General features: G+C 50.4%; 4 protein-coding genes across 4 annotated transcripts; all 4 read right to left on the bottom strand.

The window, feature by feature from the left end:
- Positions 1-9472: 9472 nt before the first annotated feature.
- Positions 9473-11337, bottom strand: LOC127303026 (protein DETOXIFICATION 19-like). The gene is made up of 2 exons (XM_051333772.2): positions 10569-11337; positions 9473-9789 (listed from the first exon to the last, which is right to left on the bottom strand). The coding sequence occupies exons 1-2, from the start codon at positions 10836-10838 to the stop codon at positions 9688-9690; spliced, it is 372 nt and encodes a 123-aa protein (XP_051189732.1). The 5' UTR covers positions 10839-11337; the 3' UTR covers positions 9473-9687.
- Positions 11338-12392: 1055 nt separating this feature from the next.
- On the bottom strand, positions 12393-14205 carry LOC127303025 (protein DETOXIFICATION 19-like). The gene is made up of 2 exons (XM_051333771.2): positions 13556-14205; positions 12393-12776 (listed from the first exon to the last, which is right to left on the bottom strand). The coding sequence occupies exons 1-2, from the start codon at positions 13823-13825 to the stop codon at positions 12675-12677; spliced, it is 372 nt and encodes a 123-aa protein (XP_051189731.1). The 5' UTR covers positions 13826-14205; the 3' UTR covers positions 12393-12674.
- Positions 14206-15446: 1241 nt separating this feature from the next.
- Positions 15447-17015, bottom strand: LOC127303027 (protein DETOXIFICATION 19-like). Its single transcript, XM_051333773.2, has 2 exons — positions 16542-17015; positions 15447-15763 (listed from the first exon to the last, which is right to left on the bottom strand). The coding sequence occupies exons 1-2, from the start codon at positions 16809-16811 to the stop codon at positions 15662-15664; spliced, it is 372 nt and encodes a 123-aa protein (XP_051189733.1). The 5' UTR covers positions 16812-17015; the 3' UTR covers positions 15447-15661.
- Positions 17016-18365: 1350 nt separating this feature from the next.
- LOC127303028 (protein DETOXIFICATION 19-like) lies at positions 18366-19948 on the bottom strand. Its single transcript, XM_051333774.2, has 2 exons — positions 19529-19948; positions 18366-18749 (listed from the first exon to the last, which is right to left on the bottom strand). The coding sequence occupies exons 1-2, from the start codon at positions 19796-19798 to the stop codon at positions 18648-18650; spliced, it is 372 nt and encodes a 123-aa protein (XP_051189734.1). The 5' UTR covers positions 19799-19948; the 3' UTR covers positions 18366-18647.
- Positions 19949-25641: the final 5693 nt, after the last annotated feature.

The raw sequence follows: 25641 nt of genomic DNA, 5'->3' as shown, positions 1-25641 counted from the left end.
TTAGAATTTTTCTCGGTATTGAAAGTTGACTCTTTATTTGGCCATCCAACGTCTGGCAGTACGTCGTAATCAGTCATGCTTTTTGACGCCAAATACTCAGCTTGCATCCCGAAAGTTTCTGATAACCGATGAAAATCCTTGTCGCATTTATCGGCTAAGGCGAAGCTTCCTTTAACTGTGATTGGTCCCTTTGGTCCGGGCAATCGCCACAACAAGTATGTATAGTGTGGTACCGCCATAAATCTAGCTTATGCTGGTCGTCCCAACAAAGCGTGGTATTGTGATGGAAAATCCACGACTTCAAATTCCAGCTTCTCGATTCTATAATTTTCTCGGGTTCCAAACTGAACGTCGAGATTGATCTTTCCCAATGGATAACTTGGTTTCTCCGGTGTGATGCCGTGGAACCTTGTGTCTGTTGGCTTCAAATTTGCTAAGGATATGTTCATCTTCCTCAATGTATCTGCATACATAAGGTTTAAGCTGCTGCCGCCATCTATGAACACTCGAGAAACATCAAATCCCGCAATAACTGCTGGCAGGATAAGTGCTGACTGTCCTGGTCGAGGAACTTGCTGCGGATGATCTGCTATGGTGAAGCCAATATCTTGTCCTGACCAATTGAGGTACTCAACTGTTGGTGGAGGCATCTTCTCTGCCATGAACACCTGTCGCGAGATTACTTTTTGAGTTCTATTGGACGGTCTTCCCTTCTGAATCATCGAGACCGCTCCATTAGAATTGGGGTCAACGTAGGGTGGTGGTGGAGGTGCTGCCGCTATTCTGAGCTGATGCCGATTGTCATCTGTTATCGCGGGAGGAGGTGGTAGGTGGACCTCACTTCTGGGTTCTCGAGGGTTTCTTTGCGCTGCCTGAGCATTAGCATACCCTGCAACTCTCAGCATTGCCTGAAAATTTCGACAATCCTTCTGCAGATGTCCTGACTGTCTCTTTCCGTTGCTGTCGAGGAAAAAGTGCATCTGACACGGCCCGTTCATCATCTCTTCGGGAGACACGAAAGGCCTGTGTGGCCTTGGCCCGCTGTTTTGCCTATTTTGTCGAAATTCGTCTCTGTTGTCACTTCGTTGCTCATTACTTCTCTGGTAGTCATCTCGATTATTTCCTCCTGCACTGGCTCGGAAACCAGCCGAAATTTGCCCTGGGGCGTCATAGTTCGGGTACTGCCGAGGAAATCGTCGCCTCGGTTGGTAATTTCGACCACGGTCCTCCTCTGGCGACCTGTGCCGTTTGTTGTGGACAGCATCTTCTCCATCTGCCCATCTGTTTGCTATCTCCATTAACGCGGATACTGTCTTTGGATTGGTCCTTCCCAAGTCCTCGACAAAATCTCCACGCCTGATTCCTGCGACAAACGCATCTATTGCTCTCTCGTCAGATATGTTTTCTGCCGAGTTTTTGATGATGTTCCACCTTTGGATGTACTTTCTCATTGACTCATCTGGCTTTTGTCGACATGCTCTCAACTCTTCTAACGACGCAGGTTTTTTGCACGTGGATCTGAAGTTCTTGACGAATATGTCCTCGAAACTTTCCCAGCTGTCCATAGATCCTGGTGGAAGTTTCTTGATCCAAGATCGTGCAGCTCCACTTAAGTGCACCTGAATACTTTGCATGGCTGTTGCCCTAGTCCCTCCAGTTAACTTCACCGTCTCGAGGTAATCAACTAGCCAATCCTCTGGATCTTGCAGGCCGTCGAATTTTTTGAAATGATCAGGCAACTTAAATCCCGAAGGGACTCGAGTTTTTCATACTCTCCTTGTGAAGCACGGCAAACCGCACATATCCTCGTCGTTTAGTTCTGGGGAATGCTGATGTTCCCTTCTGCCTTGCCGTGCTCTGTCTACCCTTGCTTGTGCTGCCGTATCTCTTGCTCCACTTGTTCCTTCAACATTTGCTGCTGCTGCTGCCGTAGGTCGTGGACTATTTTGCCTTGCAGCTCCTTCTGGCGGTGTTGATACAAACGCCGTTCCCATGACTTCTTGTCCTGCTATCGCCATATTGTACAAAGCCTCCCTTGGATCTCCTGGAGGTGGCCTGGATGCAAGGATAAAGGCTTGTGTCGCCATATACCCAGCTTCTGGTGTCTTAGGGATAATATTCCCTCTTGTGTCTATCGACATAAAAGACATGTCGAGGTTTTGAACCAAGTACTCTCTTTCTCCCTCAGGTATGTGTTGCAGTCTGGACCTTGCCCTGTTCCGAGCTTCTCTATGGCTATCTCCCGAGGTTCTAGATTGTTGACTTAGATCTGCCCTTCGTCTGCTTGACGCGGAGGCTGCCTCCTTTCTTTTATTTAAAGCTTCTGTCTGTTTTACCAATTCTCTTCCTGCTCTGGCGAGTCTATATTGATAAGCTTGCAGTTCTTGGACTGTAGCAGTTGTCGTCATTGGCTCCGAACCATCTACAGCTTTTGCAGCTCTATCCCAGGCTGTTTGTGGAAGTTGAACTCTGACGCGTGGTGTGGGCCCGACATATTTAGTGCCCATACCTCTCATTAGATCTGAGGGATCGACATAGGGATTGCCCAATTCATCGAAGGCCTCTGATGTTTCCTCTTGATCGCGACTTGCATCTCCAATGGCAAAAACTTGATGATATTTTGTACTCAGATCTGTGTCGGGTTTGGTGACATCATTGTTGAGATTGATGAAGACCTTGCCCACTGTGAGAGATTTGTCGATGAAGTCGTAACTGTCGACATCGCTTGAGTCATCGCTTATATATGAGTCCGCAGATGACCCAAACGACATGTCGCTGAAGATCTTGGCGAGTTTCTCTCTTGCTCTGGTGCTGACGTAGCGTGTTTCCGAAGTTTCTTCTTCTCCTGACTCGGTTGACGATGTATAGCTTGAAAAATCAGAATCGACCGCCGACGATCCCGACGAAATCGGAATTTCGACACGATACGATCCTTCCTTCTCGACGCGAAAGTGAAACCTTCCGAACGTCATCTCCATGGGCTCCGCCAGATACGCATATGCATCCAAACGGGAGGGTGGGTGAGGAACAAAATCGACAGGACCAGCAGCGATCTGTTTACCTCTATCCATTGCGTTGCTTGCGGTTGACGATGTCGAAGATCTTGAACGTGCCATCGAGATCAGATCCTTACGCCTCTAATTCCCACAGACGGCGCCAATTGACAAGGTATTAACTTGTCAATGCCTATGGATTGTAGGCTAGGGTTTAGTTGGAAGTAGAGGGCAAGTAGATCTCGAAGGTTTCAGCCGAAAAGTACTCAACGATTATGAAAACTAGGGTTTGTGAACAATGATTCGATGATCTCTTCGTCCCTCGACTCCCCCTTTATATAGGAGGCGGAGCCGAGGGTTTCGTTTTGTACAAGTTACAGAGTCCGGGACGGTTTCTAACTCATCCCGCCAGATTACAAATAGCACTTCCTATTACAACTCTAACTTTCCTTAATATATCTTAGGCTCCCGAATCTTCTTATTCTTCGGGTAGTGGGCCTTCAATAAACCCCGGGTACTATCTTCGGCAGGCCCATTTGGGATGCCTATGTCACCTGTCGTCCCTAGCCAGACGATCTGTTTCATCATCGTCGTTGTATCGTTGGCGTTGGTCATACCGACTCACATACTTGTTGAGGAGATGATCAGAGAGAGGTCGCTGATATCTTATGTTCTTCACTTCTCCCTCTGTGACGTAGCGCTTGTCGTCTTGGCGGAGCCGATCGCGTGGAGCGGCTTCCTCTGTGTCTTTGCTATGAGAGCAGCTGCCCTCATCTCCGTCCTTACCAGAGTGGTGCCCAGGTCCCACCATGTTGATATTGCACGAGAGATCTGGCTGGCACCCTCCATGGTAAGTATACTCCACCATGTTGATGGCGGGGAAGGGGTGTGTGTCGACCTTCATGGCGTACTGGTTGAAAATTAACCGTCCATTTTCTATCGCCATTTGGATCTGCTGCCGCCACACCCTGCAGTCGTTAGTGGTGTGGGTGAACGTGTTATGCCACTTGCAGTATGGCTTTCCGTTCAGCTCCTGCACCGTGGGATCTTGTGGCCTTCGGGTACCTTTATATGCTTCTCCGTGAGTAAGAGATCGAAAATCTGCTCAGTTTTGGTCACATCGAAGTCGAACCCTTTTGGAGGGCCTTGTGGCTTCACCCATTTGCAGGACACGGGGCCTGCCGCTCGAGTCCATTCAGCCACTGCTACCTCTCGATCTCCCGCAGCACCTTCATCCTCGTCTGCCTCAACCAGGGCCACCGCACGCTTGAACTTGTCCTGGTAAACATCTGGGTGGCGCTGTTCATATGCTGACAGCTTCTGCACCATGTGCGCCAATGAAGGGTAGTCTGCTTGGGAGGCCACGTCCTTGATCGATGATGAGAGACCCACCACCGCCAACTCGACTGCTTCTTTTTCACTTACGTGAACCGAATAGCATCGGTTCCTAATGGTCCTGAAGCGCTGGATGTATTCTGACACTGTCTCCCCGCGCTTCTGTCGTACTTGTGCTAGACCGGCAATGCCAGCCTCGGAAGCCTCTGAGTGATACTGCTCATGGAACTGCTCTTCCAACTGCTTCCAAGTCCGGATGCAGTTCGGAGGCAGCGATGTGTACCACCCGAAAGCCGATCCTGTGAGGGACTGTGCGAAGAAACTCACTCGCAACTCGTCTGATGCTGAGATCGTGCCCAGCTGTGCCAAATATCGGCTCACATGCTCGATGGAGCTGGAACCATCTGATCCACTAAACTTTGTGAAGTCCGGGAGCCGATATTTGGGTGGTAGCGGGATCAATTCGTAATCGTTGGGGTACGGCTTGGTGTAGCCGAACGTCTTCCTTTTCGGCATCATGCCGAACTGATCTTTCAGAATTGTACAAATCTGATCCGCGGTGATGGCTGAAGGTATCGAACCCTGAAGATTCGCCGAGGTGGCATACTTAGCCAGCCATGCTTGCTTTTCCGGTTCTGAGCCAACTGCAGGAGCTGGGCTCTGGAGGTTTGTCGGAGTGGTGTACTTAGCTAACCACGTTTGCTTCTCAAGGTCGGCTCCCGACGTTCCTCCTGCTGTTCCAGAGGCCCCTGCTGTTGCAACCTGGTTCGAGAGTGCCCAGGTATTGCAGTCTGGTACGTATGCGCACGCGTATCCGTGCGGGATCTCCTTGGGTGCCTCAGGTAGGAATTGGTAGTCACTAGGATCACCACCAATCTTGTAGACGACGTATGCCGATGAGTTCGGCACTTCTGGTGCCGCCCATGCGAACGGCAGCGGAGGATGGGACTGGAGTGGCATCTCTCCTTTGTAAGTCCCCAGAGCTGGTCCCGACGGAGAATACCGGTGGCTCATGATTTCCTGGACCACGCGCAGAGCGACACGCTCCAAAGTGTTCACCAGGCTCTCAGAGTGGCGGTGCAGCGAATGAGCCACCATGTAGTTGATCTCCTGACGCAGCAACCTGGTGCGTTCTTCTGACGGGGCGGACTGGTCCACTCCATCGAGTGCGCCTTCAGGTGAGAACCCCTTCCACCTGACGCCGTGGGAGCGGGTTCTGTGGAAAGAGCCGATGAGTTCGGCTTCGAGGACTGCCTTGATCTCGTCATGCTTCTTCTTGAGCTCGTTAGTCAGATCCTCGTACTTGACCGGAGTGCTTTCCGCCATCTCGGATGTAGATGGCGATGCGGCGGATGTCGAAGATTGTCCCACCGGGCGTGCCAGAATGTGTTGCGGTCAGAAACCCACCGGCGGGCAGCGACTGGCAACACCGTAGAGCCGGGAACAACTAGGGCTGCGGCTGGCCCCAGTCCCTCAGAGCGACGGCCCGCAAAGCCTCCTGGTCACACGTCCGATGCTATCGCAAGGGCGTGCCACCTGACCTATACCTGGTCAGGAAGGTGTTGGATGATGCCTCGCTTAGTTTCCTGCATGGCATACACGTAAACGTTAAATACGAGCCTCGATCGGCTCTCAGGTTATCCTGTGAATCGGCTCAAAGAGCCGATCCACCCATGATTCGTACAAGGTGTCCGAATATATGGTGGTCCTGCTTGATCAAGATAAAGATAATGCGATCTACGACGATTTAGGGTTTTCACCGCATAATCGGATCATCCTACTCACGATTGGGCCTCGCGCTCGCGCACGGTGACCGTAAGCCGATCCTAGACAGGGCCTAAAAACCAACACGAGGTTGATCCCCGGAACATCCTGTCTAGGGCTAGCAAACTCCACCCTACACGCCGCTGGATCCTCCAACCCTTTGTAAGGCCTAACTATTGCGGATGTTAAACTAATCCTTGAAGAACAAGGAGCAACCGTAACGGATCGGATCTACTAAACTATGATCAAGCGGGGTGCCGCCCCTACACCTAAGATAGGTGTAAGGGCGGCTAGATGTATAAGGGTTGCACTACGACAACATATGATACGAAGAACAATGCTAACCCTAACACATCAAAGATAACTACGTTGCTCGCCATCAAAAAGGCTTCAGCACGAGCAACGCATGAACAACGTAGGTAGGCTTGTGCTGCCTAGATCGCAAGATGCGACCTAGGCAGCATGGTGCTTACTGGAGAAACCGTCGAGACGAAGGAGTTGGCGATGCGCCGAGATTTGTTTGTGTTGAACGTTGGTTGTTGTTTATTCCATAAACCCTAGATACATATTTATAGTCCACGGGACTTTCTAATTCAGGCGTGCACCTAACCGTGTACGGGTAAAACTCTAACTTCTAAATCGACACGTAATCTAATATGTTACAGATACAAGGGCAAACTAGCCCAAACTTGGTACACAAGGCCGATTCACGTATTTCTTCTGTATGTAAACTCCAAGCCCATCTTGATCGCGGCCCATCTCCTGATTTAGCCAAAATCTGGTGATAACACATGATCAAGATCATCTATCTGTAATGCTATATGTTGTGTTTGTCGGGATCCGATGGATAGAGAATACCATGTTATGTTAATTATCAAGTTATTACCTATGTGTTGTTTATGATCTTGCATGCTCTCCGTTATTAGTAGAGGCTCTGGCCAAGTTGAAGCTAGTAACTCCAAGAGGGAGTATTTATGCTCGATAGTGGGTTCATGCCTGCATTGACACCTGGGGGAGTGACAGAAACCCCTAAGGTTGTGTTGTGCTGTTGCCACTAGGGATAAAACATTGATGCTATGTTCGAGGATGTAGTTATTGATTACATTACGCACCATACTTAATGCAATTGTCTGTTCCTTTGCAACTTAATACTGGAAGGGGTTCGGACGATAACCTGAAGGTGGACTTTTTAGGCATAGATGCAGTTGGATGGCGGTCTATGTACTTTGTCGTAATGCCCAATTAAATCTCACTATATTTATCATGACATGTATGTGCATTGTTATGCCCTCTCTATTTGTCAATTGCCCGACTGTAATTTGTTCACCCAACATGCTTTTATCTTATGGGAGAGACACCTCTAGTGAACTGTGGACCCCGGTCCATTCTTTAATAATGAAATACAAATCTGCTGCAATACTTGTTTTACTATTTTCTCTGCAAACAATCATCTTCCACACAATACGGTTAATCCTTTGTTACAGCAAGCCGGTGAGATTGACAACCTCACTGTTTCGTTGGGGCAAAGTACTTTGGTTGTGTTGTGCAGGTTCCACGTTGGCGCCGGAATCTCTGGTGTTGCGCCGCACTACATCCCGCCGCCATCAACCTTCAACGTGCTTCTTGGCTCCTACTGGTTCGATAAACCTTGGTTTCTTACTGAGGGAAACTTGCTGCTGTACGCATCACACCTTCCACTTGGGGTTCCCAACGGGCGTGTGCTTTACGCGTCATCAAGCAGCGGGGCCGAAGACATGCCGATGTCGGCAGGGCCAGATGATAGCGGGAGAAGGAGGAGGAGGCAATTTGGGTGTGGCGCCGCTAGAGACCGAACGGGGATTCAACGGCGCTCAGCGAAATGTGATGTGGAGATTATTTATAGCAGGTAGCAAAGCGAAGCTTTCCCTTGGCCACGTTTTCCTGAGGTGGCTGGGTCGCGCGGGTATGCGTGGCTGGGGGGAAACGGGAGAAATAGGAGAAGTCGAGGGGAATATGGGTGCTAGATGGGGCAAACCGGCAGAAGCAGCCGGTGGCGCCTTCGTTACGCCGCGGCAGCCGGCGGGGAGAAGCGGTGGCAGCAGCCGTGGAGAACTTGTGGAGAGGGGCTCCAGAGGATCTTGTTATGGCAAGTACAACGCAGGCGCTGAGAGCGGGCGCTAGGCTCATTTTCCCGGCTGTTTCCTTTGATTCCCGATGGATCCTGGAATTCTTGTCGGCGTCGATGCAACTTGTTGAGCCGGGCGCTTAGCTTTTTTTCCCCTGCCTGATCTGGATTGAGCGGCGGCGGACGCTAGACCAGGGCGCTAAAAAGAGAAGGAAAAATCTTGCAGATCCGTACAGGCCATTCCTCAAACGGATTTAACAGAATCCAGATTGATTGGAGTAGTGAGCTTTTCATCCATCCCTCAAAATCAGTAACAGCAATATTTGCAGCGTATTTTCCGGCACGACTGAAACCGAATTGAAGAGAATCAAGAAAGGAATCCTGCCCCGCTCGATCCCTTCCCCTTTTGCTGGTGTCCTCTCCTCTCGCTTCCACACGCGCGCAGCACCCGGCCTTCCGTCCAGTGCTTGCCGTCCCAGTACCCAAGCTTGCCTCGCCATCACGCCGCGCTCCGGCCAGGCCCGAGCTCTACCTCGTCGGTGACCGCCGCTCTCTTCCTCGTGCCGAGCACGCCGCACGGCAAGCTTGCACGCGAGCCACCAAGCTGGTCCGGCCTCTGCTCGCCCAGCTCCAGCCAAGCGCCGCTAGATGCCCCCAGAGCTTTTCTCGGTTCGGCTCTCGGGGATTTTTTTTTTTAGTCTTTCGGTGAGTCGCTAGCGTCGCCGTGTTGCAGGGACGAGCGCTTACCTGCTATCGCGAGCGACCCAAATTAGCGCTCTGCATTGCAAGCTAACGCGCTTAGATGATAAATCAGAATTTGTTATATTTTCTTTTTCACGTAAGGGTCTGTGTAAGCGCTTCCCATTGTACATGCCCTTAGGGATCAGAAATTTTGTTGCAATTTTTTGGGAACGGCTGGGTACTCCGTTGTCCTTGTTTCTCTCCCAGCCGAGGCTATTCTTGCGCCAGTGAGTCTAGATTGTCCCCGGTAGCAAGTTTCCATTTTTTTCGTTACAAACCACCTAACCTTGCCTGGCAAGTCAAGGGTATCACAGAGTGAGGGCATGTGCAATGATTGATAAGATCGTCTTATCTTAACTCTGCCATGTAATCTAGATATGACAGTAAAACATGATGTATAATAAGTTCTTTTTTAGTTTTACCTTTAATAACCAGACATCGTAAATATGTGGTGAGAAAGATTGTGCTAAGTGATCTCTTAGCTAAGAGAAGGTTAAGTCTTTTTTTTTTACTTTCTCTTTCCTCCACATCAGCATTTGTTCCACGTGGCATTGCTAAGATATCATCATTGTACATGCCCTAAGTACAAATACTGAGATATGTGATGAAAACATCTACTTTAGGGCCTTATCTGGATACGGAATATTAGGGGCGCGTTTGGTAGGTCGTATATCACTTGGCTCGCATCTTGGGAAAAAAGTTGGGTCGTTTGCTAGCCGGAAGGCCTCCACGTTGTGGTCCAACCGGTTCTCAAATCACCGCTAGGCCAGTCTCGGGAGGAACGGTCGATTCGGCCGTTTCCAGCAAGCCACCCTCGCCTCGCGCTCCGCTGATGTAAAAGGGAATGTTTTCCTGCACAAGCATGGATGAGAAGGGAGATGTCACGAGCTCTGGCATGCAGCGACGAAAAGCAGAAAGGGGGGGCGGGAAGGATTCCGTAACTAAGGTATATTAACATACAATCATGCAATACCAGCTACTCTCACGTTCATAAAAAAATACTCAACTTTATCGAGATACGAAGTTATATAAAATTAAACATCTTTTTTAAGAAGAGAGTAGAAACTTTAATGATATGTCATGGCATTAAATGGTTGTGATAACTAAACATATTACTACCATAACATCACACTTTTAAGGTAAGATGAATCTGTAAACTAATTAATATGTTATTAGTGCATGATAGTACCACATCCAAATTTTGACCAGGTATACGCCTATGTTAATTCTCACTACGATCGACTAGTCAATAATTGTGCAACGGGAAAGTGCATACGGCCGAAACGTGGATCGTCGTGAGTAGACGCAGCAGTGGAAATAAATGTACTGTCTGGACCAAATCTGGCAGAGCTTGTGGTTGGAGCAGAAACTTATTTCTAAACGGAGGAAGTAGAAACTTGCAATGATTACCGTTCTTATTTCCAAAATGCCAATGATATTAATTAGCATAAGGGTCTGTCAATAATTGTGCAAGGGCAAGAAGAGATGCATACGACCGGCACGTGGGAGCTGCGATAGCTGCATCGTCGATCATGCCTCGACGCAGCAGCAATAACTATAGCTAGGTGTGTAATTATTGCGCGGTCGAACAAAATCTGGCAAAGAGCATGTGGTATGAGCAGTATACGTACCACGAAGGGGTAGCCGGTGACGGTGGCCCAGGAGTTGCCGAGCGTGGCGCCGGCGAGGTGGATGATGCCGAGGTGGCCGGAGAACATCACGGAGACGAGCGGGACGGCGTAGTAGAACATGTTGGTGAGGACCATCGGCACCACGAACTGCAGCTGCGCCCACGCTTCCTCCGTGTCGATCGCGCGCCGCAGCCATGCCGGCGGCGACCGCGACGTCGCCTCGCCGCCCTTGCCGCCGACGGAGGTGCCGAGCAGCGGGGCCGAAGACATGCCGATGTCGGCAGGGCCAGATGATAGCGGGAGAAGGAGGAGGAGGCAATTTGGGTGTGGCGCTGCTTGAGACCGAATGGGGATTCAACGGCGCTCAGCGAAATGTGATGTGGAGATTATTTATAGCAGGTAGCAAAGCGAAGCTTTCCCTTGGCCACGTTTTCCTGAGGTGGCTGGGTCGCGCGGGTATGCGTGGCTGGGAGGAAACGGGAGAAATAGGAGAAGTCGAGGGGAATATGGGTGCTGGATGGGGCAAACCGGCAGAAGCAGCCGGTGGCGCCTTCGTTACGCCGCGGCAGCCGGCGGGGAGAAGCGGTGGCAGCAGCCGTGGAGAACTTGTGGAGAGGGGCTCCAGAGGATCTTGTTATGGCAAGTACAACGCAGGCGCTGAGAGCGGGCGCTAGGCTCATTTTCCCGGCCGTTTCCTTTGATTCCCGATGGATCCTGGAATTCTTGCCGGCGTCGATGCAACTTGTTGAGCCGGGCGCTTAGCTTTTTTTCCCCTGCCTGATCTGGATTGAGCGGCGGCGGACGCTAGACCAGGGCGCTAAAAAGAGAAGGAAAAATCTTGCAGATCCGTACAGGCCATTCCTCAAACGGATTTAACAGAATCCAGATTGATTGGAGTAGTGAGCTTTTCATCCATCCCTCAAAATCAGTAACAGCAATATTTGCAGCGTATTTTCCGGCACGACTGAAACCGAATTGAAGAGAATCAAGAAAGGAATCCTGCCCCGCTCGATCCCTTCCCCTTTTGCTCGTGTCCTCTTCTCTCGCTTCCACACGCGCGCAGCACCCGGCCTTCCATCCAGTGCTTGCCGTCCCAGTACCCAAGCTTGCCTCGCCATCACGCCGCGCTCCGGCCAGGCCCGAGCTCTACCTCGTCGGCGACCGCCGCTCTCTTCCTCGTGCCGAGCACGCCGCACGGCAAGCTTGCACGCAAGCCACCAAGCCGGTCCGGCCTCTGCTCGCCCAGCTCCGGCCAAGCGCCGCTAGATGCCCCCAGAGCTTTTCTCGGTTCGGCTCTCGGGGATTTTTTTTTAGTCTTTCGGTGAGTCGCTAGCGTCGCCGCGTTGCAGGGACGAGCGCTTACCTGCTATCGCGAGCGACCCAAATTAGCGCTCTGCATTGCAAGCTAACGCGCTTAGATGATAAATCAGAATTTGTTATATTTTCTTTTTCACGTAAGGGTCTGTGTAAGCGCTTCCCATTGTACATGCCCTTAGGGATCAGAAATTTTGTTGCGATTTTTTGGGAACGGCTGGGTACTCCGTTGTCCTTGTTTCTCTCCCAGCCGAGGCTATTCTTGCGCCAGTGAGTCTAGATTGTCCCCGGTAGCAAGTTTCCATTTTTTTCGTTACAAACCGCCTAACCTTTCCTGGCAAGTCAAGGGTATCACAGAGTGAGGGCATGTGCAATGATTGATAAGATCGTCTTATCTTAACTCTGCCATGTAATCTAGATATGACAGTAAAACATGATGTATAATAAGTTCTTTTTTAGTTTTACCTTTAATAACCAGACATCGTAAATATGTGGTGAGAAAGATTGTGCTAAGTGATCTCTTAGCTAAGAGAAGGTAAAGTCTTTTTTTTTACTTTCTCTTTCCTCCACATCAGCATTTGTTCCACGTGGCATTGCTAAGATATCATCATTGTACATGCCCTAAGTACAAATACTGAGATATGTGATGAAAACATCTACTTTAGGGCCTTATCTGGATACGGAATATTAGGGGCGCGTTTGGTAGGTCGTATATCACTTGGCTCGCATCTTGGGAAAAAAGTTGGGTCGTTTGCTAGCCGGAAGGCCTCCACGTTGTGGTCCAACCGGTTCTCAAATCACCGCTAGGCCAGTCTCGGGAGGAACGGTCGATTCGGCCGTTTCCAGCAAGCCACCCTCGCCTCGCGCTCCGCTGATGTAAAAGGGAATGTTTTCCTGCACAAGCATGGATGAGAAGGGAGATGTCACGAGCTCTGGCATGCAGCGACGAAAAGCAGAAAGGGGGGGCGGGAAGGATTCCGTAACTAAGGTATATTAACATACAATCATGCAATACCAGCTACTCTCACGTTCATAAAAAAATACTCAACTTTATCGAGATACGAAGGTATATAAAATTAAACATCTTTTTTAAGCAGAGAGTAGAAACTTTAATGATATGTCATGGCATTAAATGGTTGTGATAACTAAATATATTACTACCATAACATCACACTTTTAAGGTAAGATGAATCTGTAAACTAATTAATATGTTATTAGTGCATGATAGTACCACATCCAAATTTTGACCAGGTATACGCCTATGTTAATTCTCACTACGATAGACTAGTCAATAATTGTGCAACGGGAAAGTGCATACGGCCGACACGTGGGTCGTCGTGAGTAGACGCAGCAGTGGAAATAAATGTACTGTCTGGACCAAATCTGGCAGAGCTTGTGGTTGGAGCAGAAACTTATTTCTAAACGGAGGAAGTAGAAACTTGCAATGATTACCGTTCTTATTTCCAAAATGCCAATGATATTAATTAGCATAAGGGTCTATCAATAATTGTGCAAGGGCAAGAAGAGATGCATACGACCGGCACGTGGGAGCTGTGATAGCTGCATCGTCGATCATGCCTCGACGCAGCAGCAATAACTATAGCTAGGTGTGTAATTATTGCGCGGTCGAACAAAATCTGGCAAAGAGCATGTGGTATGAGCAGTATACGTACCACGAAGGGGTAGCCGGTGACGGTGGCCCAGGAGTTGCCGAGCGTGGCGCCGGCGAGGTGGATGACGCCGAGGTGGCCGGAGAACATCACGGAGACGAGCGGGACGGCGTAGTAGAACATGTTGGTGAGGACCATCGGCACCACGAACTGCAGCTGCGCCCACGCTTCCTCCGTGTCGATCGCGCGCCGCAGCCATGCCGGCGTCGACCGCGCCGTCGCCTCGCCGCCCTTGCCGCCGACGGAGGTGCCGAGCAGCGGGGCCGAAGACATGCCGATGTCGGCAGGGCCAGATGATAGCGGGAGAAGGAGGAGGAGGCAATTTGGGTGTGGCGCCGCTAGAGACCGAACGGGGATTCAATGGCGCTCAGCGAAATGTGATGTGGAGATTATTTATAGCAGCTAGCAAAGCGAAGCTTTCCCTTGGCCACGTTTTCCTGAGGTGGCTGGGTCGCGCGGGTATGCGTGGCTGGGGGGAAACGGGAGAAATAGGAGAAGTCGAGGGGAATATGGGTGCTGGATGGGGCAAACCGGCAGAAGCAGCCGGTGGCGCCTTCGTTACGCCGCGGCAGCCGGCGGGGAGAAGCGGTGGCAGCAGCTGTGGAGAACTTGTGGAGAGGGGCTCCAGAGGATCTTGTTATGGCAAGTACAACGCAGGCGCTGAGAGCGGGCGCTAGGCTCATTTTCCCGGCCGTTTCCTTTGATTCCCGATGGATCCTGGAATTCTTGCCGGCGTCGATGCAACTTGTTGAGCCGGGCGCTTAGCTTTTTTTCCCCTGCCTGATCTGGATTGAGCGGCGGCGGACGCTAGACCAGGGCGCTAAAAAGAGAAGGAAAAATCTTGCAGATCCGTACAGGCCATTCCTCAAACGGATTTAACAGAATCCAGATTGATTGGAGTAGTGAGCTTTTCATCCATCCCTCAAAATCAGTAACAGCAATATTTGCAGCGTATTTTCCGGCACGACTGAAACCGAATTGAAGAGAATCAAGAAAGGAATCCTGCCCCGCTCGATCCCTTCCCCTTTTGCTCGTGTCCTCTCCTCTCGCTTCCACACGCGCGCAGCACCCGGCCTTCCGTCCAGTGCTTGCCGTCCCAGTACCCAAGCTTGCCTCGCCATCACGCGGCGCTCCGGCCAGGCCCGAGCTCTACCTCGTCGGCGACCGCTGCTCTCTTCCTCGTGCCGAGCACGCCGCACGGCAAGCTTGCACGCGAGCCACCAAGCCGGTCCGGCCTCTGCTCGCCCAGCTCCGGCCAAGCGCCGCTAGATGCCCCCAGAGCTTTTCTCGGTTCGGCTCTCGGGGATTTTTTTTTAGTCTTTCGGTGAGTCGCTAGCGTCGTCGCGTTGCAGGGACGAGCGCTTACCTGCTATCGCGAGCGACCCAAATTAGCGCTCTGCATTGCAAGCTAACGCGCTTAGATGATAAATCAGAATTTGCTATATTTTCTTTTTCACGTAAGGGTCTGTGTAAGCGCTTCCCATTGTACATGCCCTTAGGGATCAGAAATTTTGTTGCGATTTTTTGGGAACGGCTGGGTACTCCGTTGTCCTTGTTTCTCTCCCAGCCGAGGCTATTCTTGCGCCAGTGAGTCTAGATTGTCCCCGGTAGCAAGTTTCCATTTTTTTCGTTACAAACCGCCTAACCTTTCCTGGCAAGTCAAGGGTATCACAGAGTGAGGGCATGTGCAATGATTGATAAGATCGTCTTATCTTAACTCTGCCATGTAATCTAGATATGACAGTAAAACATGATGTATAATAAGTTCTTTTTTAGTTTTACCTTTAATAACCAGACATCCTAAATATGTGGTGAGAAAGATTGTGCTAAGTGATCTCTTAGCTAAGAGAAGGTAAAGTCTTTTTTTTTACTTTCTCTTTCCTCCAAATCAGCATTTGTTCCACGTGGCATTGCTAAGATATCATCATTGTACATGCCCTAAGTACAAATACTGAGATATGTGATGAAAACATCTACTTTAGGGCCTTATCTGGATACGGAATATTAGGGGCGCGTTTGGTAGGTCGTATATCACTTGGCTCGCATCTTGGGAAAAAAGTTGGGTCGTTTGCTAGCCGGAAGGCCTCCACGTTGTGGTCCAACCGGTTCTCAAATCACCGCTAGGCCAGTCTCGGGAGGAACGGTCGATTCGGCCGTTTCCAGCAAGCCACCCTCGCCTCGCGCTCCGCTGATGTAAAAGGGAATGTTTTCCTGCACAAGCATGGATGAGAAGGGAGATGTCACGAGCTCTGGCATGCAGCGACGAAAAGCAGAAAGGGGGGGCGGGAAGGATTCCGTAACTAAGGTATATTAACATACAATCATGCAATACCAGCTACTCTCACGTTCATAAAAAATACTCAACTTTATCGAGATACGAAGGTATATAAAATTAAACATCTTTTTTAAGAAGAGAGTAGAAACTTTAATGATATGTCATGGCATTAAATGGTTGTGATAACTAAATATATTACTACCATAACATCACACTTTTAAGGTAAGATGAATCTGTAAACTAATTAATATGTTATTAGTGCATGATAGTACCACATCCAAATTTTGACCAGGTATACGCCTATGTTAATTCTCACTACGATCGACTAGTCAATAATTGTGCAACGGGAAAGTGCATACGACCGAAACGTGGGTCGTCGTGAGTAGACGCAGCAGTGGAAATAAATGTACTGTCTGGACCAAATCTGGCAGAGCTTGTGGTTGGAGCAGAAACTTATTTCTAAACGGAGGAAGTAGAAACTTGCAATGATTACCGTTCTTATTTCCAAAATGCCAATGATATTAATTAGCATAAGGGTCTGTCAATAATTGTGCAAGGGCAAGAAGAGATGCATACGACCGGCACGTGGGAGCTGCGATAGCTGCATCGTCGATCATGCCTCGACGCAGCAGCAATAACTATAGCTAGGTGTGTAATTATTGCGCGGTCGAACAAAATCTGGCAAAGAGCATGTGGTATGAGCAGTATACGTACCACGAAGGGGTAGCCGGTGACGGTGGCCCAGGAGTTGCCGAGCGTGGCGCCGGCGAGGTGGATGACGCCGAGGTGGCCGGAGAACATCACGGAGACGAGCGGGACGGCGTAGTAGAACATGTTGGTGAGGACCATCGGCACCACGAACTGCAGCTGCGCCCACGCTTCCTCCGTGTCGATCGCGCGCCGCAGCCATGCCGGCGGCGACCGCGCCGTCGCCTCGCCGCCCTTGCCGCCGACGGAGGTGCCGAGCAGCGGGGCCGAAGACATGCCGATGTCGGCAGGGCCAGATGATAGCGGGAGAAGGAGGAGGAGGCAATTTGGGTGTGGCGCCGCTAGAGACCGAACGGGGATTCAACGGCGCTCAGCGAAATGTGATGTGGAGATTATTTATAGCAGGTAGCAAAGCGAAGCTTTCCCTTGGCCACGTTTTCCTGAGGTGGCTGGGTCGCGCGGGTATGCGTGGCTGGGGGGAAACGGGAGAAATAGGAGAAGTCGAGGGGAATATGGGTGCTGGATGGGGCAAACCAGCAGAAGCAGCCGGTGGCGCCTTCGTTACGCCGCGGCAGCCGGCAGGGAGAAGCGGTGGCAGCAGCCGTGGAGAACTTGTGGAGAGGGGCTCCAGAGGATCTTGTTATGGCAAGTACAACGCAGGCGCTGAGAGCGGGCGCTAGGCTCATTTTCCCGGCCGTTTCCTTTGATTCCCGATGGATCCTGGAATTCTTGCCGGCGTCGATGCAACTTGTTGAGCCGGGCGCTTAGCTTTTTTTCCCCTGCCTGATCTGGATTGAGCGGCGGCGGACGCTAGACCAGGGCGCTAAAAAGAGAAGGAAAAATCTTGCAGATCCGTACAGGCCATTCCTCAAACGGATTTAACAGAATCCAGATTGATTGGAGTAGTGAGCTTTTCATCCATCCCTCAAAATCAGTAACAGCAATATTTGCAGCGTATTTTCCGGCACGACTGAAACCGAATTGAAGAGAATCAAGAAAGGAATCCTGCCCCGCTCGATCCCTTCCCCTTTTGCTCGTGTCCTCTCCTCTCGCTTCCACACGCGCGCAGCACCCGGCCTTCCGTCCAGTGCTTGCCGTCCCAGTACCCAAGCTTGCCTCGCCATCACGCCGCGCTCCGGCCAGGCCTGAGCTCTACCTCGTCGGCGACCGCCGCTCTCTTCCTCGTGCCGAGCACGCCGCACGGCAAGCTTGCACGCGAGCCACCAAGCCGGTCCGGCCTCTGCTCGCCCAGCGCCGGCCAAGCGCCGCTAGATGCCCCCAGAGCTTTTCTCGGTTCGGCTCTCGGGGATTTTTTTTTAGTCTTTCGGTGAGTCGCTAGCGTCGCCGCGTTGCAGGGACGAGCGCTTACCTGCTATCGCGAGCGACCCAAATTAGCGCTCTGCATTGCAAGCTAACGCGCTTAGATGATAAATCAGAATTTGTTATATTTTCTTTTTCACGTAAGGGTCTGTGTAAGCGCTTCCCATTGTACATGCCCTTAGGGATCAGAAATTTTGTTGCGATTTTTTGGGAACGGCTGGGTACTCCGTTGTCCTTGTTTCTCTCCCAGCCGAGGCTATTCTTGCGCCAGTGAGTCTAGATTGTCCCCGGTAGCAAGTTTCCATTTTTTTCGTTACAAACCGCCTAACCTTTCCTGGCAAGTCAAGGGTATCACAGAGTGAGGGCATGTGCAATGATTGATAAGATCGTCTTATCTTAACTCTGCCATGTAATCTAGATATGACAGTAAAACATGATGTATAATAAGTTCTTTTTTAGTTTTACCTTTAATAACCAGACATCGTAAATATGTGGTGAGAAAGATTGTGCTAAGTGATCTCTTAGCTAAGAGAAGGTAAAGTCTTTTTTTTTACTTTCTCTTTCCTCCACATCAGCATTTGTTCCACGTGGCATTGCTAAGATATCATCATTGTACATGCCCTAAGTACAAATACTAAGATATGTGATGAAAACATCTACTTTAGGGCCTTATCTGGATACGGAATATTAGGGGCGCGTTTGGTAGGTCGTATATCACTTGGCTCGCATCTTGGGAAAAAAGTTGGGTCGTTTGCTAGCCGGAAGGCCTCCACGTTGTGGTCCAACCGGTTCTCAAATCACCGCTAGGCCAGTCTCGGGAGGAACGGTCGATTCGGCCGTTTCCAGCAAGCCACCCTCGCCTCGCGCTCCGCTGATGTAAAAGGGAATGTTTTCCTGCACAAGCATGGATGAGAAGGGAGATGTCACGAGCTCTGGCATGCAGCGACGAAAAGCAGAAAGGGGGGGCAGGAAGGATTCCGTAACTAAGGTATATTAACATACAATCATGCAATACCAGCTACTCTCACGTTCATAAAAAAAATACTCAACTTTATCGAGATACGAAGGTATATAAAATTAAACATCTTTTTTAAGAAGAGAGTAGAAACTTTAATGATATGTCATGGCATTAAATGGTTGTGATAATTAATATATTACTACCATAACATCACACTTTTAAGGTAAGATGAATCTGTAAACTAATTAATATGTTATTAGTGCATGATAGTACCACATCCAAATTTTGACCAGGTATACGCCTATGTTAATTCTCACTACGATAGACTAGTCAATAATTGTGCAACGGGAAAGTGCATACGGCCGAAACGTGGGTCGTCGTGAGTAGACGCAGCAGTGGAAATAAATGTACTGTCTAGACCAAATCTGGCAGAGCTTGTGGTTGGAGCAGAAACTTATTTCTAAACGGAGGAAGTAGAAACTTGCAATGATTACCGTTCTTATTTCCAAAATGCCAATGATATTAATTAGCATAAGGGTCTATCAATAATTGTGCAAGGGCAAGAAGAGATGCATACGACCGGCACGTGGGAGCTGCGATAGCTGCATCGTCGATCATGCCTCGACGCAGCAGCAATAACTATAGCTAGGTGTGTAATTATTGCGCGGTCGAACAAAATCTGGCAAAGAGCATGTGGTATGAGCAGTATACGTACCACGAAGGGGTAGCCGGTGACGGTGGCCCAGGAGTTGCCGAGCGTGGCGCCGGCGAGGTGGATGACGCCGAGGTGGCCGGAGAACATCACGGAGACGAGCGGGACGGCGTAGTAGAACATGTTGGTGAGGACCATCGACACCACGAACTGCAGCTGCGCCCACGCTTCCTCCGTGTCGATCGCGCGCCGCAGCCATGCCGGCGGCGACCGCGCCGTCGCCTCGCCGCCCTTGCCGCCGACGGAGGTGCCGAGCAGCGGGGCCGAAGACATGCCGATGTCGGCAGGGCCAGATGATAGCGGGAGAAGGAGGAGGAGGCAATTTGGGTGTGGCGCCGCTAGAGACCGAACGGGGATTCAACGGCGCTCAGCGAAATGTGATGTGGAGATTATTTATAGCAGGTAGCAAAGCGAAGCTTTCCCTTGGCCATGTTTTCCTGAGGTGGCTGGGTCGCGCGGGTATGCGTGGCTGGGGGGAAACGGGAGAAATAGGAGAAGTCGAGGGGAATATGGGTGCTGGATGGGGCAAACCGGCAGAATCAGCCGGTGAGGCCTTCGTTACGCCGCGGCAGCCGGCGGGGAGAAGCGGTGGCAGCAGCCGTGGAGAACTTGTGGAGAGGGGCTCCAGAGGATCTTGTCATGGCAAGTACAACGCAGGCGCTGAGAGCGGGCCCTAGGCTCATATTCCCGGCCGTTTCCTTTGATTCCCGATGGATCCTGGAATTCTTGCCGGCGTCGATGCAACTTGTTGAGCCGGGCGCTTAGCTTTTTTTCCCCTGCCTGATCTGGATTGAGCGGCGGCGGACGCTAGACCAGGGCGCTAAAAAGAGAAGGAAAAATCTTGCAGATCCGTACAGGCCATTCCTCAAACGGATTTAACAGAATCCAGATTGATTGGAGTAGTGAGCTTTTCATCCATCCCTCAAAATCAGTAACAGCAATATTTGCAGGGTATTTTCCGGCACGACTGAAACCGAATTGAAGAGAATCAAGAAAGGAATCCTGCCCCGCTCGATCCCTTCCCCTTTTGCTCGTGTCCTCTCCTCTCGCTTCCACATGCGCGCAGCACCCGGCCTTCCTTCCAGTGCTTGCCGTCCCAGTACCCAAGCTTGCCCCGCCATCACGCCACGCTCCGGCCAGGCCCGAGCTCTACCTCGTCGGCGACCGCCGCTCTCTTCCTCGTGCCGAGCACGCCGCACGACAAGCTTGCACGCGAGCCACCAAGCCGGCCCAGACTCTGCTCGCCCAGCTCCGGCCAAGCGCCGCCAGATGCCCCCAGAGCTTTTCTCGATTCGGCTCTCGGGGGATTTTTTTTTTAGTCTTACGGTGAGTCGCTAGCGTCGCCGCGTTGCAGGGACGAGCGCTTACCTGCTATCGCGAGCGACCCAAATTAGCGCTCTGCATTGCAAGCTAACGCGCTTAGATGATAAATCAGAATTTTTTATATTTTCTTTTTCACGTAAGGGTCTGTGTAAGCGCTTCCCATTGTACATGCCCTTAGGGATCAGAAATTTTGTTGCGATTTTTTGGGAACGGCTGGGTACTCCGTCGTCCATGTTTCTCTCCCAGCCGAGGCTATTCTTGCGCAGTGAGTCTAGATTATCCCCGGTAGCAAGTTTCCTTTTTTTCCGTTACAAAACGCCTAACCTTGCCTGGCAAGTCAAGGGTATCACAGAGTGAGGGCATGTGCAATGGTTGATAAGATCGACTTATCTTAACTCTGCCATGTAATCTAGATATGACAGTAAAACATGATGTATAATAAGTTATTTTTTAGTCTTACCTTTAATAACCAGACATCGTAAATATGTGGTGAGAAAGATTGTGCTAAGTGATCTCTTAGCTAAGAGAAGGTAAAGTCTTTTTTTTTTACTTTCTCTTTCCTCCACATCAGCATTTATTCCACGTGGCATTGCTAAGATATCACCATTGTACATGCCCTAAGTTCAAATACTGAGATATGTGATGAAAACATCTACTTTAGGGCCTTATCTGGATACGGAATATTAGGGGCGCGTTTGGTAGGTCGTATATCACTTGGCTCGCATCTTGGGAAAAAAGTTGGGTCATTTGCTAGCCGGAAGGCCTCCACGTTGTGGTGCAACAAGTTCTCAAATCACCGCTAGGCCAGTCTCGGGAGGAACGTTCGATTCGGCCGTTTCCAGCAAGCCACCCTCTCCTCGCGCTCCGCTGATGTAAAAGGGAATGTTTACCTGCACAAGCACGGATGAGAAGGGAGATGTCACGAGCTCTGGCACGCAGCAGCGAAAAGCGGAAAGGGGGCGGGAAGGATTTCGTAACCTCCCGCCGATCACCCATCCCCCCCCCCCCCCCCCCCCCCCCCGTTGATTCGAGCTCCACCTTCGGTCCATGATCAGGTAAGCGGAGCACACATCTCCGATCGGTGGCGGCGGTTGGGCTTTATCCTCTTCTTCAACGAGTTCTCGTTCCACTTCGGCGATGACTGTAAGCAACCACATCTCCAACATTTTCGCTTAGGGTCAGATCTAGGGTTTGTACTTACCCAAATGTAGTGAATCTTCATGATCCTTAGTAGATTCACTTTTGTGCCCTACAATTGCTGTTCTTCGAACTATGTATTACATATTTGGTTCACCGCTGCTGTAGTATACGATATGTGCGCTTGTTCATCTGTGATATGCGGTCACTGTATATGATTCCTTTTGCGACGACTTTAGCCAGTCCCTGGTCTGTGTGGGGGAGTCGCAGATCCCCTCGCGGCTCCCAGACTCACATCCCTTTGCTAAGTCCGGGGTGTCGGCGACCGATGTGCCGGTCGACTATGGACCAGTGGCTTCCCTTGTGGCCCAGGTGGCGACGGACACCACAAGGAAAACGAAGGCCAAGAACCACAGTGACGCGGAGAAGGCCATGAGGGGTGCATAGAAGGGGACCATGAAATGGCTCCCCTTCATGTCCAACTTCTTCCTCGTGAAGATGTGTGCGCTGATTGCGTCTGAACATACAAAGGCTTCAAGGAAGGCTACCTCACTATCGTGGCCAATGCCCTCATAGAGAACTGCGGTGCTAACGTTAGCTCCACACAAGTGTACAATCACCTGAGGAAGTGGAGGGTGAGGTGGATCATCGTTAGAAAAGCTCCACGATATTAGCGGTGCTCAATGGTGCAAGGAGACGAAAACCAACCTCCTAGAGGCTGACCACTACCACAGTCACATCTCGGTTAGTACACTATCCTTCTCACTAACTTTGATCATTGGTAACCTTCACAACTAACATACTCTGTTCCAATGTGAATGTACAAGGATGTCACCTATAGGGGGGGTGAATAGGCGAGCTATAAAACTTCTACTTGAGGGCTTAACAAGGCGGAATAAAACTATGTTTTACTTGTTAAGCACTAAGCCTACAAACTACGGTTTGCCTATGTGCACCAACAACCTATGCTAAGCAAGATAAGCAACATGGTGATAGCAAACTAGATATAGAACATCAAGCACGAACGCTATCACAATGTAAAGCGCATAGGTAAAGGAGCTCGGGTTGAGAAGTAACCGGTGCATCCCGAAGTTCACACCCTTGGGGGTTCTACTCTCCGTTGGAGAGGTGTGGAGGCACAAGGCACTCCAAGAAGCCACTAAGCCCACCGTAATCTCCTCGAGCCTTTCCCACCAAAGGGAAAGCCTCGATCCACTAAGGGACCCTTGAGGGTGGTCACCGAACCCGTACAAGCTTGGGGCAAACACCCAAGTATCAAGCTTGAGGCAAAATCCTGAACACCGGAGGCTGTCAAGTACAAGGCCACAAAGGCTACAACGCGCCACACACGGCTACAAGGCCACAAAGGCTCCAACGCCCCACAAGGGCAACAACGCCACAAAGGCTACCACGCCACAAAGGCGACAAGGCCACAAAGGCAACAATGCCACAAAGGCTACTACGCCACAAAGGCGACAAGGCCACGAAGGCAACAACACCACTAAGGTCAACAAGCCCTCTAGGGTTCTAGGGAACACACATGAACTCACACGAGACGAAACCCCGGAGAGAACCCAAACCGATGCACCTAATGCAATGGCTAAGAACACCACTAAGATGCCCAAGTCCTTCTCTCCCAAATTTCAACAAAGCTACAAAAGCTATTGGGGGAATAAGGGAGGAAGAACAAATAGTAGGAGGAACACCAAATTACTCCAAGATCTAGATCTACCAAGATCCCCTCACAAGGAGAGGGATTCACTTGGTGGAGCACTAGATCTAGATCTCCTCTCTCCTTTCCCCCAAAAAGAGGCAACAAATAGTGGAGGGATCAAGAGGAGGATCAAGCTCTTCAAGGTCAACAATGGAGGAGAGGGAATAGATGGGGAAGAGCTACCTTGGACGGAGGTGGAAGAGAGGTATAAATAGGGGCCCAGAAATATGACTTTGGGGCAGGAAAATGGTCAGATTCGCGACCCAAACCGGTACTACCGCTTGTTGAAACGGTACTACCGCTTATTGAAACGGTACTACCTCTTGCTCAGAAAACAGGCAGAATATAGGCAAAAACGCGGCCCGAACCGGTACTACCGGATTTTGGACCGGTAGTACCGTTCCTACCAAAACATTGCAAACCTGTTGCGGTCAGAAACCCACCGGCGGGCAGCGACTGGCAACACAGTAGAGCCGGGAACAACTAGGGCTGCGGCTGGCCCCAGTCCCTCAGAGCGACGGCCCGCAAAGCCTCCTGGTCACACGTCCGATGCTGTCGCAAGGGCGTGCCACCTGACCTATACCTGGTCAGGAAGGTGTTGGATGATGCCTCGCTTAGTTTCCTGCATGGCATACACGTAAACGTTAAATACGAGCCTCGATCGGCTCTCAGGTTATCCCGTGAATCGGCTCAAGGAGCCGATCCACCCATGATTCGTACAAGGTGTCCGAATATATGGTGGTCCTGCTTGATCAAGATAAAGTTAAAGCGATCTACGACGATTTAGGGTTTTCACCGCATAATCGGATCATCCTACTCACGATTGGGCCTCGCGCTCGCGTACGGTGACCGTAAGCCGATCCTAGACAGGGCCTAAAAACCAACACGAGGTTGATCCCCGGAACATCCTGTCTAGGGCTAGCAAACTCCACCCTACACGCCGCTGGATCCTCCAACCCTTTGTAGTGCCTAACTATTGCGGATGTTAAACTAATCCTTGAAGAACAAGGAGCAACCGTAACGGATCGGATCTACTAAACTATGATTAAGCGGGGTGCCGCCCCTACACCTAAGATAGGTGTAAAGGCGGCTAGATGTATAAGGGTTGCACTACGACAGCATATGATACGAAGAACAATGCTAACCCTAACACATCTAAGATAACTACGTTGCTCGCCATCAAAAAGGCTTCAGCACGAGCAACGCATGAACAACGTAGGTAGGCTTGTGCTGCCTAGATCGCAAGATGCGATCTAGGCAGCATGGTGCTTACCGGAGAAACCCTCGAGACGAAGGAGTTGGCGATGCGCCGAGATTTGTTTGTGTTGAACGTTGGTTGTTGTTTATTTCATAAACCCTAGATACATATTTATAGTCCAGGGGACTTTCTAATTCAAGCGTGCACCTAACCGTGCACGGGTAAAACTCTAACTCCTAACCGACACGTAATCTAATATGTTACATGATACAAGGGCAAACTAGCCCAAACTTTGCATGCAAGGCCGACTCACGTATTTCTTCTATATATATATTCCTCAAGTCCATCTTGATCGCGGCCCACCTCTGACTCGGTCAAATTCTGGTGATAACACATGCCCCCCCTGGTTTTGGAAATGACATTTCCAAAATCATTACGCTTTCTTTCGTCGGGTCATGTCGTGGCAGAGCAGAACTGTTGCAGCATCCTTCATCATGACACTTTGTCTTCCCAACTCCACTGTAAAACTCGATAGCTTTAGCACCACTTCCTCGGAAACTGCAATGGCATTAAATCTCCACTAGGCTCCTCATTATTTAACCGTGCCGATTGATCAGTCCTCTTCATCCCCTTCCTCTGTTTTAGCGGTCGGCACCAAAAAACCCTCTCCTCCTGTAGCAATGTCCTCCTCTTCCTCTTCCCCCTCAGGCCTCCCCCTCCAATCCTCGCCGAAGAGCAAGAATG

This window comes from Lolium perenne, chromosome 5 (assembly GCF_019359855.2).
Source record: "Lolium perenne isolate Kyuss_39 chromosome 5, Kyuss_2.0, whole genome shotgun sequence".
NCBI lineage: Eukaryota > Viridiplantae > Streptophyta > Magnoliopsida > Poales > Poaceae > Lolium > Lolium perenne.
Note: the sequence above shows the minus strand (reverse complement) of the source record. Positions and strands in the feature narration are given on the sequence as shown.

Coding starts and splice junctions, on each gene's coding strand:
- LOC127303027 (XM_051333773.2), bottom strand. CDS start 16,811: ATGTCTTCGGCCCCGCTGCTCGGCACCTCCGTCGGCGGCAAGGGCGGC. Junction 15,764..16,541: donor TCACCGGCTACCCCTTCGTG/GTACGTATACTG, acceptor ATGCTTGTGCAG/GAAAACATTCCCTTTTACAT.
- LOC127303026 (XM_051333772.2), bottom strand. CDS start 10,838: ATGTCTTCGGCCCCGCTGCTCGGCACCTCCGTCGGCGGCAAGGGCGGC. Junction 9,790..10,568: donor TCACCGGCTACCCCTTCGTG/GTACGTATACTG, acceptor ATGCTTGTGCAG/GAAAACATTCCCTTTTACAT.
- LOC127303025 (XM_051333771.2), bottom strand. CDS start 13,825: ATGTCTTCGGCCCCGCTGCTCGGCACCTCCGTCGGCGGCAAGGGCGGC. Junction 12,777..13,555: donor TCACCGGCTACCCCTTCGTG/GTACGTATACTG, acceptor ATGCTTGTGCAG/GAAAACATTCCCTTTTACAT.
- LOC127303028 (XM_051333774.2), bottom strand. CDS start 19,798: ATGTCTTCGGCCCCGCTGCTCGGCACCTCCGTCGGCGGCAAGGGCGGC. Junction 18,750..19,528: donor TCACCGGCTACCCCTTCGTG/GTACGTATACTG, acceptor ATGCTTGTGCAG/GAAAACATTCCCTTTTACAT.